We start from the raw sequence: 17,004 nt of genomic DNA on the forward strand, positions 1-17,004 counted from the left end.
CAAAAATTATAGTTTTTTTAGGTCCAGAAATTCAAAGGGGTAGTTTCACGAAATGCATTTGAACTTAATTTAGTGAACTGCATATTTTTTCCTGGTTAATTGGTTAAGTGGAAGAATTTAATATGCTAATTTGATACAATTTTTTAATTTGATGTATACCACATACCACAAAAAAAACTAGCATCAGGTTGCTATTGTGTTTTTTTTAGCTCCAAATTGACTTTAAAAACCTATAGTTTGATGTATAACTACACATAATTTGGAAAATTTACCCCTGCAGGCCACCCACCTAATCCACAGGGGTTAGCCTTAGGTCAGTCTAATGCTTAAAATAGCTCTGAATTTGAGTTTCTTGACATAAAAAACCTATAATTTGATGTATGACAACACATACTTTAGAAAAAATGCACTACACCCCTGTGGGCCACCCACCTAGCCCGCTGGGGTCGGTTCCCAACTTGCTGGATTATCTAAAATAATGTCCTCATTAATAGACACAGTTTATTCAAGGAAAAAACCAAAAAGAATAAGTAAGTTTATAGGTTAGGTTAGGTAAAATGCACATAAGCCCTGTAGAAAATCTACCTAGCCCGCAGAGGTTAGCTTCAGGTAAGTCTTATGCCAATTTTAGCTCTGAATTTGAGTTTCTTGACCTTAAGAACCTTTATTTTGATATATAACAAGATCTATATTGGAAATAATGCATTTAACCCCTGCGGGCCACCAACCTAGCCCGCTGGGACTAGTTTCAGATTAGTCTTATGCTAATTCTAGCTCTGAATTTGGGTTAACTGACCTAAAACACTTATAATTTGATGTATCGCAACATATATATTGGGGGAAATGCACTTAACCCCTGCGGGCCACCCACCTAGCCCGCTGGGGTTGGTCCCCGACTTGCTGGATCATCTTAAATAAAGTCTTCATTAATAGACACAGTTTATTCAAGAAAAAAACCTGTAAAAATATAAGTAAGTTTCTAGGTTAGGTTAGGTAAATGCTCTTAAGCCCTGCAGAAAACCAACCTAGCCCGAGGGGGTTAGCTTCAGATCAGTCTAATGCTAATTTTCGCTCAGAATTTGAGTTTCTTGACCTAAAAAACCTATAGTTTGATATATAACAAGATATATATTAGAAAAAATGCACTCAACCCCTGCGGGCCACCAACCTAGCCCGCTGGGGCTAGCTTCAGATTAGTCTAATGCTTATTTTAGCTCTGAATTTGAGTTCCTTGACCTAAAAAACCTATAATTTGATGTATCACAACAAATATATTGGGAAAAATGAACTTAACCCCTGCGGGCCACCCACCTAGCCCGCTGGGGTCGGTCCCCGACTTGCTGGATCATCTTAAATAAAGTCTTCATTAATAGACACAGTTTATTCCAGAAAAAAACCTGTAAAAGTATAAGTAAGTTTCTAGGTTAGGTTAGGTAAATGCTCTTAAGCCCTGCAGAAAACCAACCTAGCCCGAGGGGGTTAGCTTTAGATCAGTCTAATGCTAATTTTCGCTCAGAATTTGAGTTTCTTGACCTAAAAAACCTATAGTTTGATATATAACAAGATATATATTAGAAAAAATGCACTTAACCCCTGCGGGCCACCAACCTAGCCCGCTGGGGCTAGCTTCAGATTAGTCTAATGCTTATTTTAGCTCTGAATTTGAGTTCCTTGACCTAGAAAACCTATAATTTGATGTATCACAACAAATATATTGGGAAAAATGAACTTAACCCCTGTGGGCCACCTACCTAGCCCCCTGGGGTCAGTCCCCGACTTGCTGAATCATCTTAAATAATGTCCATATGAAAAGATACAGTGTATTTAAGTTAAAACCCTAAGAAAAAACAATTTAAGGCAAGTTTCCACTTCAAAATAGACCAAAAAAAGCCTAAAAACCCCATTTCCGCAGGGTTTTTCTTACCTAACCTAACCGAAAAATAAAATTTTTTGGATGTTTTTGCCATTTAGATGTAATACCTATAGGACTAAGCTTATATACCAAGTTTGAAGGGTCTAGCTCAATATTTAGACCATTTTGCTCACGGTTTAAGAGCTTATGTCATTACGCCCCCCCCCCCCCTTTTGAATATACCTAACTTTTTTTGACTGTTGTGCTTGAAAAGACCATAAATAGTTTTATTATATTTAGGCAAAGAATGTTAACCTTTCAAGTTTACCAAAGCTCCAAAAACTTACACATTTGGAACTAGAATATTGTAATGAGGAGACTAAATACTCTATCATTGAAAATTGCTCCTCATCATTGGAATTTCTTCTCTTAGATGACATGGAAACACTTTTCAACCCAGATAAACATAATCCTCAAAGGTTGAAACATTTTATCTTGACAAATAGTTGTGATGAACTTCCATATATCATTCAAAGTACTTCAAAACATCTTCAAAGCTTATACTTTGCACCTCGTGGTTTTTCATTTATAAAGAATTGTAATTTTCCCAACCTTGAGTTGCTCTGGACAAGCGTTCCTCAAAGACTCCCCACGGTTTGTCCAAAGCTTAGGTTCCTGGCAGTTACTACTGATGAGTTATTTTTGAAGCAAACTGAAGAAACTCTTGAAGCCCCCCCAAAAGATGGCTTTAATTTAGAGGTAATAGTTACATTTGAGTGAGGATTTTTGTAGGTCACTTGGAAACAGAATATAAAGCTTAACCTAGGTATAAAAAAGCCTTCTTGAAAAAGGTACCTACTATGCAATGAGGCACATTAAAAAATATTATTAATAACACACAAATTAGCAAACAATTTGAAATTAAAGAATGGGTTTGCATAATATCTCATCTAACCTAACTTTTTATCTTTAGCATTGTCTATTAATCACCTCTCCTATATATCCACTCATTTATTATGTTTAGTTTTTAGATTATCTTTTAGTAATTGTGTTAGTTTTCATTGAGTAACACATTTTTAATCCATTACTTTGTTACTTTTTCTTCCATGGTCAAGTATTTGCTCATATTCTAAATAAATTCTTTATAATTATAAATGCACTAGGGTTGGCACTCCGCCCAATTTTTTGGGTCGGATTCGGATTCTTACAAAAATCCGCCCAAAAAAATAGCGGATTAAGCCATGGATTGCGGATTCTTGCCTTTTTTTCTGGATTGTGGATTCTAGCAATATTTTAAAGGTCTTTTTATAAGTAAATGAATTCTAGCCCCTATAGAAGCAATTTTCTAACCCTTAACCTAATCTAACCTTAAATAAGCAATAAAAGCTACTTTGAAAATAAAATACAAAAAAAATTTGATTGCTACCCACCAATTTATCTGAAGTTACTATACCTACAATAATACCTATACTTTTTTTTCTGCTACATTTTAAATGAAAATTTTGTTAAGTGCTACAAAAGTCATAAAAGTTAACAATCCGAATCTGCAATTCTGGGTCCAACATGGATTCGGATTGCCAACCCTAATATGTACTTCAGGTATTTATTTGTGACATAGTGGACACAGTGAACTGGTGGACAGACAGGGTCATGAGTAACAATGCTGAAAGCCTTTGTGTTGTAGTTGTGCCCAACAAAGAGGAGTGTATTCTTTGGGACCTTCCATCTAGGTATATAGAACTGTGGTATGTGAACCAAAGGAGTCTTTTGGTCAATTCCACCCCCCCCCCCCCCCCCATAGACAAAGTGTTTTTCACGCCATTGTTGAAAACTTCACGATAAAACTTTTTTTTTTACACCTACTGGCTTTCCTATTTGTTTGCTTTGTTTAGGTTGAATTATAATGAGCCCAGGATAATATCATGTCACCCAGACCTTATTGAAGATGAGGAAGTGGAGTGGCTCATACAATACATGAAGGCAGAATAAGCTAGATATCATCACTTCTTATACAAAAGTAGCAAGATGTCTGTCTGAGAAATTTGCTCACTTTTAAGAGAATTCTCCTCCAGTAAAAAAGTGATCCTTCAAAAATTGGAGGGTCGATCCCTCCCCCCTCCCCCTCTTCAATCATTTATGTAAAACAGACAAAGTTGGTTAGAAATTATCCCTCCCATCCCCTTTATTATAACTATTTATGTGAAATATATGCAATCTATCCATTCATTATGAATTCATTTTATAGCTAGCTTATATCTGTTGTAATAGGGGCACCCAGTCTATAGAAACTACCTAGACCTAGTCTCTCACCACTTTAATTTATTTGAATATTGATTTAATGAAACCATCTTAAAAAGATTTAAAATAGTGATTAAATATTGCTGCAAAAATTATTCAATTAGGGGATAAACGCGAAAAAAAAATCAAGACTGATATTATTTCTATGACCAAACAATTAGCGTTGCGGAGCCGTTTGATTTTGGTGCGGCTCCGGCTCCAGCCTAAAATCAAGAAAAACTCAACATATTTTTTTGCTAAGTCCATTTTTTACTTTTGAAGGTTTTAAAAGTTTATTTTTGATAAAAATTGACTTGAAAAACTTAAAAGGGGCATTTGCACACGACACAAAATAGTTACCAAATTATAATTAATAAAAAATCTCTTTTTTTTAGCTAACTCGGAGCCGGAGCCGTTTTAACGAAAATTACAGCCGCAGCTCCGGCTCCATCAAAAATATGGCGGCTCCCCGGCTTTCAGCTCCACAACACTGCAAACAACTTAAGTTTTCACATCATTAGCACAACAAAGCCCACAAATTGATGTGCTATGACAGAATATTATTTGAACAGCATGCGATTTTTGCAATTTTCCTCAAACTGTGCGATGTCTGTGCATTATTGAGATTTTTCTAGGCTTCTTTATGCTGATTTTAATTGTTTTTGACTATGATCATTGATCAATGATCATACAAGCTATTGGTTAAACCAATGAAGCCTTTTAAATGACCTGTATAGTTTCAAATCCTATATTACTGATACTTCAATTTTTATGGAACTTCTGCAATGTACCTATTAATTTTTTTCCCTATATTTTTTTTATTTTCAGAAATTTAAACATGTTTTATATTGTATTAGTTGACATGAAGGTTATGTGACAAAAAAGGTAAATAATGAAAAAAGAATGTATTTTCTAGCATTGCTTGGTTTTGTTAGTTAGATATATTTGTTTGGATAGAACATGAATTAACTCTGAGCTATGCTGTTAATCTATCCTATTGATTTTCTTCTTTTTACAGTATATTTTGCGAAAAATAACGGGTCTTTTAAATGCTCCTGAGGGGGCTATAATAAAGTTGTAACCCTATTTTGTGTGTGTTTGTGTCGGTCAATGAGATCAAAGAATATTTACCGACAATCGGCAGGCTATACAAGAAGATATTGAAGATATCAAAAAGTCCACAAAGTATTTTTTAAAGTATATTTTACTTAAGCCAAAAAATCACATAGTAAAATTGATTTTAGCCTAGGTTTTTAAAAAGAGTTTTATCTTTAGCATAAAATTCTGCTTATGTAGATACATTTCCCGGCTTCCTAGCTCTCATACAAGTCTTTTAAGCATAAAAAGTATGTATAAAGAACTCAAAATCTATGATTTTTTGGCTGAAGTAAAATTCACTTAAACTGTTTTTAACCTATTTTTGAATGGGGGGTCAAAAATATACTAGGACACCTATAGAATCAGACTGCAGAGCCCAAATTTGAATTAAGTCCCCAATAAACCTTTTTTTGGGGGATTTAAAAATTAATTTTTAGTGTTGCTGTAATCATATTGACCGGAGCAAAAGCTCTTTTTTTACTTCGGGTAATATTGTGGCTTACAGAACATTTTTATATAATTCACTTTATATTGATACAATATAAAAAAACATTACTCTGTTCATTGGAAATAATTTTTTTTCCAAAACAATTAATTTCATTGAAAAATCTAACATTTACAATAAAACAAATAATTCTGAAATCTAACCAATAAGAAGACTTGTTTTATTTCAATTCCTAACAATTCAAAAAAAGAGTGTTTTCACAAAGTGACTTATTTCCAATGTAGTTAAATAATTTTTATTTAATTAAAATGAAAAGAATGAAAACCATACACATAAAAGATACATTCTTTTTAAAATTATTTTAAAAAATAAGTTTGAATAATCTTATTTTATAACACATTTGTATATGTGACAAAAATAAATTTGTTGTATTGCATAAACATTTGTTGTCATTTAACCTAGCCATTTTTTATGTTTTTAAGATAAGTGAGAGAACACAAACATGTTAATGTTAATTCGTTGATATATTATAAAGAATTAACTTTTTAGTGAATTTTTATAGTAAAATCATAAGGCCTAATTTTACTCTATACCAGAATACAATATTTATGAAGCAAAACACTCTAAAAGCTACAAATTTTACCCAAATAAAAAAAAACCTTTTGCTTCGGTCAAAATGATCACTGCAACAGTAAAAATTAATATTTAAATCCCCCCCCCAAAAGTTTATTGGGGATTTTATTCAAATTTAGGCTCTGCAGTCTGATTTTACTGGTGTCATAGTATATTTTTTATATACGTTTTAAAAATAGGTTAAAAACAGTTTAAATTACATATTTTTGGATTTTTGACATTTTGAATATTTTCTTTTATAGCCTGTCGTATGTCAGTAAATCTTCTTTGGTTTAACTGACCGACACAAACACAAACATACATAAATATAATAGGGTGAGTCAATTTTAAATTTTTTTTATCAGAGACCAAAGTGGGAATCTGCACTTGATTTTTAAAAATATAATACACCTCTTAATTGATTTGAAATTTATCTAAAGTCTAAAAACTGTTGACTACCAAACACAGAATTTTATAGCTATTTTTAATTTAAGAAATTAAGGTTAATATTTGCTGTTAAGTATGAACTCGCCCTAATATATATAGAGCACACACACATAAAATAGGATACAACTTCATTTTAGGGGGTTCAGGAACATTTTAAAGATGTTTTTTTTCTTGTTAGCAGTTTTATGAATCTTTGCAGTTACTATTAAAACTATATATTACATTTTTCATGTTTTATTTTATTACTACAAAGTTTCATTAAGATTAACTTATTGGTTGTGGTGCTAGATCGATTCCTAGATTTCCATATTATAGATTATAAAAGGTTTTGTGATTTTATTAAGATATTTAGTTTGTATTGAAAGGCTATATAGTTCATTTTGGATGTTCATCCATAATTTTTTAGCTTCGCTACTTATGAATGTTGTCATCCTTGTTAAATTGTGATTTATTGGCTGATAAAAGTATAATTCATTATGTTTCTGAATGTTTTTTTTGTGTAATAGATACGCATTAATGGAAGTTGTGACATTGCTTACATATATAATTAAAAAGGTATTTTTTTTAAAGTCTGTAAGAAAGACAGTAAGAAAACCAAACGAACAATGCCGAGACCTAAAAGAGAGACTAGAAATAAGAAAAGAAAACTCGATGTGGTTGTTAAGGTATATATTTTTATTATATTCTACCCATTATAGCTTATATACCTAGGTCCTGTTTAGTACTATTTCTCAAGGTTGTTTTGGTCATTCCTTTCTACCTCTAACTGCCATGAGGTTTCATCATAGGAACTATTTTGAAATCCTATTTGGTTTTCCATTCTGTGCACATGTCCTTCCATCTTAGACCTTTATTTTTTCACTTTTACTTCAATTCTACTGCATTCGGTCTTAGCATTTGTTCATTGTTTGATATTTTGTTTGGCCAAAATATTTTGCAAAATCTTCTTAAGCAGCTATTGTGAAATGTAGGTATTTGGTTAGAAGATTAGTATATTTTTGACCCCCCATTCAAAAATAGGTTAAAAACAGTTTAAGAAATCTTTTACTTTTAGGAACCTGATGAAGTTTTCCCTATACAAGATCTCCCCCTTGATGTGCTCAAGATAATCTTCAGTTATTTGTCCCACAAGCGTAAAGAGCAATTACGCTTTGTTTCTCAATGGTAAGAATATTTTGCAATATTTGTTTGTAAAAAGTATTTAATTTAAAGGAAAACTATTTTGTCTAAATATAAATATGTAGGTAAACAGATAAAAATGGTAAATTTTGTCTTTTAAATTGTTTTTGTTAAGCAATCTTTATGTTTTTATGTTTTTTTTTTATTTAGGTTTAATAATAGAGTAGTGCAATTAGATGCTTCTTTTAGAACATTCAGAAACTTGCCAAAATTGGAAAGATGCTGTGCTGTAGAACATCTCAAATCAAATTTAATCAAAATGCTGATGTTAAATCCAGTATATAGACAAAACAAGATAAAGATGTATTTAACAGTTAGAAACCCAAATTTAAGCTATGATAATTTTTGTCTTAAAAATTTACATAATGATAATGATATCATTCCAACATTTCTTAAAGCCTACAGACCACACATTGTTTCACTGGAGTTTTATTTTACATTCCTTAGCGGTGGAACCAAACTATTTTGGGATCAATATCTAATATTCTTTCCAAATCTTGAAGAGCTGAATTTATCAGTTGATACTTATGAAAGCAGCCAAGGATTAGTCTCTTGATGCTAGAGAAACATCACCAAAGTCTTCAGAAACTACATATCTCTGGGGTAATTTTCATCTTTAATATTTGTAAAGATTTACACCAATTCTTCATCTAATTAATTGATAATGGTTCAATACAAATTAGGGAAAGTACCTAAACATTTTGTCTTATTAATCAAATATTATTTTTCATTTGCAAATGACTCATTGGTTTATGTTTTATTATATAGGAAAGGTAAAGGGAACTATCCACGAACGAGAGCAAGTGATTCTAAGCACCTTCCAGCATTGATCCATAGTATTTTTTTTAGTGAATATTCAATATACTAGGTCTATGTTTAATATTTAGTTTATCCGCTAAAAAGTTGGGTTTTACCATGGTTTTATATGAAACAAACTTTAAAATGTAAATCGTTTTTTGACATAGAGAACAAAATAAAAGAGAGGAATCGAAGCAACTAGAAGACAAAAATAGGTAGTGGGCCCAGGGGCCTAATTAGCGCTGTTGCAGCGCTAAATTTTATTGCTATTCTACCACTTTTCAAATGGGAGGATTACAAAATTAATATGTAAAGTTTTAATAATTAGATTATAATATTCAAATTGAAAATAAAAAGAAAATTTTGTTATTAAATATTTAATCAAGAATTACAAAGAATTTATTTTTATTTATAAAAAATTGTTCATAAAAGATGAATCCTTTCATTTCTAAAAAGGGGAAATTTTTTTCATAACAAAAATTCAGCTGATTCTGACCGCCCACGGCTGTTTGCTAAATATCGCTTTTATTTGTATTCACATTATTATTTATAATTGACATACAAAAAGCCCTGCGTGGCTTTTGTTTTTTGTCTGCTAAATTTTCTTTAAAAATTTATGGATGGGGAAGTAGTATTTTACCATGAAAAGGGGGTGAGTATTCATCCTCTTATCCTTTTTCCTTAAGTTTTTTGATGAAATATAATCAAAGGCTTTGTTGAGTTCAAAGGACAAAATAAAATAACACGGCAAAAAGCATTAAATGCTGTAAATTACAAAAGTAATTTATTTAAACTGTTTACAATATCACAAGTTACCACAACCTTTTCCTAAATAAAGATTTTGAATCAAAATAATATACTTTTGTGTCAAAGCTTTTAAAAACAGTTTGAACTCATTAAAGGAAGCCTGCAAGAAATACCACGCTTTAACTGCTGAAAGACTGCCACAAGTAGACCAAATACCCCAAATTTGAAGCCTTCAGCTTCTATAACAAAAAAGTTCTAGGCATTTTAAAATGACATTTTATGTACAATGGAAATTTTGAAAGAATTGCAATGCTCATGTTGAAAACTTTAAAATTAAACTACGTGGCCTAGAAACAAAATTATAAGCTTATTTTTGTCATAAATTTAGGTTTCCAGTAACTAATTATATTTTTACAATAAAAATACCCATTTTTATAGTCAAAATCATTAAAAAAAATTAAGTTTTACTTGCGTTGTACTGAATGTACTGTAGCCAATCAGAAGGCTGAATCAGCTTAACAACCAATCACAGCTAAGCTTGTATTAGTTTACCCCTTTGTTTCCGCTATGATTTTTGTTTAAAAATGCAATTTAAATTGAATTTTTTTCATAGATTTTGACTATGAAATGTGGTGTTTTTATTGTAAAAATGTAATCAGTTACAGGCAATCTAAGTTTCTGACAAAGATAAGGTTATAATTTTATGTCTAGGCAACGTAATTTAATATTGTTTTTTCTTTTATGAGCATTGGAAATCTTTCAAAAATTCCATTGTACATAAAATGCTATTTTGAAATGCCTAGAACTTTTTTGTTATTGAAGCTGAAGGCTTATAATTTGGGGTATTGGGTCTTCTTGTGGCAGTCTTTTAGCAGTTAAAGCGTGTTATTTCTTGCAGGCTTCCTTTAAAACATTTGATGATTGTTTCGCTGCAGGACTATTTTGAGATATTAAGCAAAAGTCAAACTGCGGCTAATGAAATTTAACCACCACTTGCTGTTCAATTTCGAATCTCTTTATTCCAAAGTGATGAAAACCATTCAACTAAAACAAAAGAAAAACACAAAATTAAATAAATATACGAGAATTTGATATAGTAAAAAACATAATATCATAATAACTCGTCTGAATAAATGCTTCGATAATATCAATTTAAAATAAATACTTAGATCCTTACATAACTAACAAAATAATTATCATTACTGTTCGTAAACAATCTGATTAAGGCCCTATATACATCATGCCTGTATAATCATTACCTGGGTATATCTAATGCAAGCTGAACAGGCTTACAGCAGGGTTTTTTCACGTTCAAATGCACTTTCAAAGGCACAACACGTCCATCTCACACATTCTCCGTTGGAAAACAAAGAAATTGACCGCGTCGGAGAACAAAACATGCACACCATGCCATGCTAATCAAACATTGGAGGTAAGAGAAAATTGTTGTCTTTGTTGCTTTTGGGATAAGGTTTGGATGCCACATAGGATTTAATGTATAGCACGACAACAGATAGTTAGAAAGTGATCCTTTTGATACAAAAAATACTTTACTTTTCAAAGTTTTTTTCATATAAAACCATGGTGAAACCTAACTTTTTAGTCAATAAACCAAATATTAAACATAAACCTAGTATATTTAGTTCACTGAAAAAATAATATGGATCAATACTGGAAGGTGCTTAGAATCACTTGCTCTCGTTCGTGGATAGTTCCCTGTGATAGTTTAACTGTAATCTTAGCAATTTGTAACTATTTGATTTAATTTTGAATATTACTGTTTTTTTTGACAGCTGTGCTTGAAAAACCATAAATAGTTTTGTTATATTTAGGCAGGAAATGTTAATATTTCAAGTCTACCAAAGCTCCAAAAACTCACACATTTGGAACTACAATATTGTGATGAGGAGACTAAAAACTCTATCATTGAAAATTGCTCCTCATCATTGGAATTTCTTCTCTTAGATGACATGGAATCACTTTTCAACCCAGATAAACATAATCCTCAAAGGTTGAAACATTTTATCTTGACAAATAGTTGTGATGAATTTCCTTATATCATTCAAAGTACTTCAAAACATCTCCAAAGCTTATACTTTGCACCTCAAGGTTTTTCATTTATAAAGAATTGTAATTTTCCCAACCTTGAGTTGCTCTGGACAAGCGTTCCTCAAAGACTACCCACGGTTTGTCCAAAGCTCAGGTTCCTGGCAGTTACTGGTGATGAGTTATTTTTGAATGAAACTGAAGAAACTCTTGAAGCCCCCTCTAAAGATGGCTTTAATTTAGAGGTAATAGTTACATTTTGTGAGAGGTTTTTTGTAATTCACTTGGAAACAGAATATAAAGCTTAACCTAGATTTAAAAATAGCCTTCTTGAAAAAGGAATCATGAGGCACATTTGGATTAAATATTTGTACTTTGAATGAATTAGCTAAGAAATTGATATCATAGAATGAGTCATAGTAATATCTTACCTAATTAAACGTTTTATAGATTTTTAGCTTTCTCTAATAATCACCTCCCCTTCATATCTACTAAGAGGGAGGTCATTTTCTAGTAAATCCCGTAAAGGTGTGTGTTATAAGGCCTAAAAATAGTAGTAGAACGATAAGGTGCTCTATATATTTGTATTCCCTATTGAATAAAACAATAGGGAAATTTTTTTTTTTTTGATAACCGTACCTGGAATATCTTTAAAAAATACGAAATTTCTATCAAACGCTTTGTTTGGCTCAAACTGACAAAAATTAAAAAAAAATATAATTATAATAATAATGTTTTCTATAGGTACAAGGTAAAGGTTAAGAACAATCTATACCATTAAACAAAGGAAGAAGTCATTCTTTACAGGTTGATTTATTATAATAATATTTTTTTTTATTTGTGTCAGTTTGAGCCAAACAAAGCGTTTGATAAAAATTTCTTATTTTTTAAAGATATTCCAGGAAAGGTTATAAAAAAAAAAAAAAATTTCTTCCCTATTGTTCTATTCAATAGGGAATACAAATATATAGAGCACCTTATCGTTCTACTACTATTTTTAGGCCTTATAACACACACCTTTACGGGATTTACTAGAAAATGACCTCCCTCTTTATTATGTTTAGTTTATAGATTGTCTTTGGTAGGTAATTGTGTTTATTTTGCATTACATAGTTTTATTCAAGTTCTTTGTTACTTTGTCTTCCATGCTGAAGTGTTTGTTTACATGATTTCTTTGTACCTAATGATTTATGTATTTTAGGTATTTATTTGTGACATAGTGGACACAGTGAACTGGTGGTCAGACAGGGTCATGAGTAACAATGCTGAAAGCCTCCGTGTTGTAGTTGTGCCCAATAAAGAGGAGTGTATTCTTTGGGATCTTCCATCTAGGTATATAGTACTGTGAAAACCAGTGGCGTGTGAACTAAAGGAGTCATTTTGGTCAATCTCCCCCTTCCCCCCCGTAGAAAAAGTGTTTTTCACGCCATTGTTGAAAACTGTACGATAAAACTTTTTTTTTATACACCTACTGGCTTTCCTATTTGTTTGCTTTGTTTAGGTTGAACTATAATGAGCCCCGGATAATATCAAGTGACCCAGACCTTATTGAAAATGAGGAAGTGGAGTGGCTCATTCAATACATGAAGGCAGAATAATCTAGATATCATACTTGCTTATACAAAAGTAACAGGATGTCTGTCTTTCTGTCAGTGTGTGGTAAAGGGTCTCGATAAACCGATAGATTATCATTTACAAAAAATTCTCCTCCAGTAAAAATTGACCTCTCAAAAAATGGATTGTCGACCCCCCCCCCCCCCCCCTCCTTTACTCAAGTGTCTTCAATCATTTATGTAAAACAGACAAAGTTAGTTAGCAATGAACCCTCTCATCCCCTCCAATTAAACTATCTATGTAATTGTGAAAATATGTAATCTACAGGGTCATTCAGAGAAATGATTTTTAAAAAAACTTAATTATGTATAGAAAATAAAACAATTATGTAAAATCCTTTATATATTTGGAAAACCTATTATTATAAGACATTCATGTTTCAAATATTTAAAAATGATTATTTCAACAAATTATGCCCAAAAACCGTTTTTTTTTCAAATTGCGCGGCTTGTGTTAATAGTAGAAAAATGTTGCGCATACTGTTAGAATCGTCACAAGTACTCGTTTTAAAAATATAAGAACCGTTTTTGTGCTATTTGTAGTTTAGGAGCTACGTTGAAAATGTGAGAAAAAGGTTGTAAAGTTTTAAGTAATTGAAACATTTTACCACATAGCTCCTATACTAGCACAAGAATGGTTTTTATATATTTAAAAACTAGAGCTTATGATGATTCTAACGATATGCATAATATTTTTCTTCTATTAACACAAGTTGCGCAATTTGAATTTCAAAAAAGTGCACATTTGTTTACAACCTTTAAATCAATAAATCTTCGAAAAAAAGGGTTTTGGAAAAACCTGTTTTTAGGGCATAATTTGTTGAAATGATCATTTTTAAATGTTTGAAACATAAATGTCTCATAGGTTTTCCAAATATATAAAGGATTTTACATAATTGTTTTATTTTCTATGCATAATTACGTTTTTAAAAAATCTTTTCTCTTGAATGACCCTGTATCATTCATTACGAAGTCATTTTATATCTAGCTTATATCTGATGTGAATAGGAGGACCCAGTCTATAGAAACTACTTGGACCAAGTCACCAACCACTTTCAGAAATATGAATAATAAGATTTTGAAATAGTGATCAAATACTGATCTCTTTTATCGGACAAATTAGAAATAATAAGCAAGATATTATTTTGTAACTTAAAGGCTTTCTATGACTAAACAACTCAATATTATTAGCACAACAAAGCCTACAAATTATTGTTCTATGGCTGAATAATATGCAAATATCAAGCAATCAATGCATGTTTCCTCAAGCTGTGCGCTTCCTGCGAATTATTCAGATTATTTTTAGGCCTCTTCATGTTGATATTAATGCTTTTTTTATTATAACCATGTAAGCTAGGTGTTAAACATAAATAGCCTTTAAAAGGGGGGAGGCGGATGTGCCACTTTTTGAAACCAAAAGTAAAAGGTGCATGATCTCAGCCCATAAAAGAGTTACAGCTCTAAAATTGGGCACATCAGTTGCTTATGTAAAGAACAGTATGGAACTGTGAAGAAACGGCGGCGGAACCGTCGCTCTCGCCGAAAATCGCCCTTTCCCGCCGAAATTTTTTGCCTTTTTTTTGCCAAATTAGACAGTTCTCAATCATCTGAGATACACTTTTTCTTCTCATAAAAATTTCCCTTACATTTTCACGTGACACTTGTAATATTTCAAACATGTCAATTAAAAAAAAAAATCTTTATAAAAAAAAGTTTTTCTCAAATGATTGAAAATTGTCTATTATGGCGGGAGCGGCGGTTCCTCCGCCGTTTCTTCACAGTTCCATATTGTTCTCCACAAAGGCAATTTCTGTGCCGAATCTTATAGCTGTGACTCTTTTATGAGCTGAGATCATGCGGGTTTTACTTTTCGTTTCAAAAAGTGGCACATCCGCCTCCCCCCTTACTAATATAGATATGTCCCCTATCCTTAATACTTTCATTTTTATGGGACTTCAGTATTAATATTTTTTTTACTTTCAGAAATTCAAATATGTTTTTATATCATATTAGCCAAGTGACATGAAGGTTATGTGACAAAAAGGTAAATAATGAAAGCAATATTGGATAGGTATATTATTACTTGTTAAATTTTTATGTTCATTTATGAAGTGAAAAACGCAGCGGGCTAAAATAATGATAATGATTTCCCTCTTTCAATCCCTTTAACCCATCAACTCCCCTTCTACTGGATGAACGAACTGACCAATAAACGATCACTATATTAACAACCTCAATTGACCTACAATTATTACCCTGTCATGATATCAACGTATGTCCTTGCATTGTTTGGTTCAAACTAGATATATTTGTTTGAATAGATTTATTTACGCAGTATTGCAACTTCATGCTTGTCCTTGCAATAATTAAGAATACAGTCACTACGCAGGTTCTAGTTTATTTCTTCTTTAATTGCAGTTTCTACAACATTAACTTTATCATACTTTTTTCTAATTTTATTTTTTTATTGCTTTGCTACTAAAGAGCATATTTTGTTTTACAGCTAAACAAATTCTTCTAATAATGGTTATTTTCATAGAATAAGGAGAAATAGAAATGAAAACCTCAAATATTTTAGGGAATATTGAAGAAAAGTTGCGCTTGCGCAATAAAAACATAATATGAAACTTAAATGGTACACATGTCAAGTTGGGACAAAACTGAAATAATATCTTATTGATGAAAATATATTGAAAATTATTAGATTTTTCCTCTAACTTTATGTCTCTACTGTTTAATTGAAAGAATTAAAAATCAGCTGCTAAGGATTTTTTGTAAACAAATTCATGCGCAACCATAATACAAATGCCGTGATCATTATTTTTTAACCAAATATTTTTAAAGTCATTTTTTTACTAAATTCATGTTGAAATGAATTTTTGTTTAAAGTTTTGCTCGTACTATAAGGTTTTAATCCATTGTGAATAGGACAAATATGGCTGGACGACTGGCTATAAGGCTTTTAGTATACTGTTAAAAAAGGCATTTATTTTTCATATCATTTCTCGATAATATTTGAAATCATGTGATTTTACTACAAGCCTTGTAGCCATTAAGGGCTTTCAAAAGTTCCAATTTTATTTCTGGCTAGCAAGGCAGAATCTTCTACCTGGATTCTATTCTATACTTTATCTTCTTTGGGTTATTTTAATTTGAGAGCAAAAAACATCCTATTACATTTTTTATAATTTGTTTTAGGTTATTCTTTTATGAAGAAGCAGAAAATTTTGAGCAAAATACTGTGAAAATGGATAATATTCCCCAAAAGAAAAATACAAACACTTTCAAAGATTTGTTATCAGCCAAGTGTCAAGTAAATGTTGAAATAGATTATGGCATTACCTTTCCAACTAGTAATAGCAACATAATTCTTGACAACTTAGACGTTCATAATGATGAAATTAACATTCAAGCCATTGAAAACAGTGTATCACTACCCTTTCACCAAGAAATAATTTTTAAAGAAAAACTCAATGAAATTAAAAATAAAGTTACAATATTAACATGTGATCAACTAAATAATTCTATAGATAAAATAAATGCGCAAAACAACACCAATCTAGCAATTGAACAAACAAAGTCGTTTGAAAATAAATTGAATGAAACAATACCTGATAAAAATCCACCAAATATTGAAAATAAAGAACTTAAGATCCATACAACCACATATGAACAACCTAAAGCTGTAAAAAGAAAACTAGAAGAAAGAAATGATAAAGATAAAAGTGAACATAAAACAACTACTGGTGACCTGAATGATCTTGTTGCGGATCATAATAATTCTATTAAAGGAACCCTTACACAATTATTTTTCAAATTTTTTATATAAATAATAGTTATTTATAGCACGGTAATTGGGGATATTGGGATGGATAAATAAAGTTACCCCT

The 17,004-nt window shown here is 31.2% G+C and overlaps 2 protein-coding genes and 1 long non-coding RNA gene across 5 annotated transcripts in view; all 3 read left to right on the plus strand.

The window, feature by feature from the left end:
* LOC145312244 (uncharacterized) overlaps positions 1-14,246 on the plus strand; it is a 27,559-nt gene extending 13,313 nt beyond the window's left edge. The window contains exons 4-7 of one of the 3 annotated variants that reach the window (XM_080151473.1): positions 11,288-11,746; positions 12,703-12,833; positions 13,003-13,090; positions 14,123-14,246. In XM_080151473.1, the coding sequence (XP_080007599.1) occupies positions 11,288-11,746; positions 12,703-12,833; positions 13,003-13,090; positions 14,123-14,185 (741 nt within the window). In that variant the 3' untranslated portion in view covers positions 14,186-14,246. Of the gene's footprint in view, positions 1-3,744; positions 3,833-11,287; positions 11,747-12,702; positions 12,834-13,002; positions 13,091-14,122 lie in introns of all 3 variants that reach the window. The other 2 variants (XM_080151472.1, XM_080151471.1) reach the window with 2 other exon arrangements.
* Positions 7,304-8,833, plus strand: LOC145312245 (uncharacterized). Its single transcript, XM_080151476.1, has 4 exons — positions 7,304-7,396; positions 7,786-7,895; positions 8,061-8,513; positions 8,679-8,833. Exons 1-3 carry the CDS (start codon positions 7,337-7,339, stop codon positions 8,464-8,466), a joined length of 576 nt encoding a protein of 191 aa, XP_080007602.1. The 5' UTR covers positions 7,304-7,336; the 3' UTR covers positions 8,467-8,513; positions 8,679-8,833.
* An 840-nt stretch (positions 14,247-15,086) lies between the features above and the next one.
* LOC145312247 (uncharacterized) lies at positions 15,087-16,811 on the plus strand. Its single transcript, XR_013876971.1, has 2 exons — positions 15,087-15,158; positions 16,313-16,811. It is a non-coding gene; the product is annotated as an uncharacterized LOC145312247 (long non-coding RNA).
* The last annotated feature ends 193 nt before the right edge of the window (positions 16,812-17,004 follow it).

Source organism: Acartia tonsa, chromosome 2, assembly GCF_053477335.1.
Source record: "Acartia tonsa isolate MP-2025a chromosome 2, ASM5347733v1, whole genome shotgun sequence".
Lineage (NCBI taxonomy): Eukaryota > Metazoa > Arthropoda > Copepoda > Calanoida > Acartiidae > Acartia > Acartia tonsa.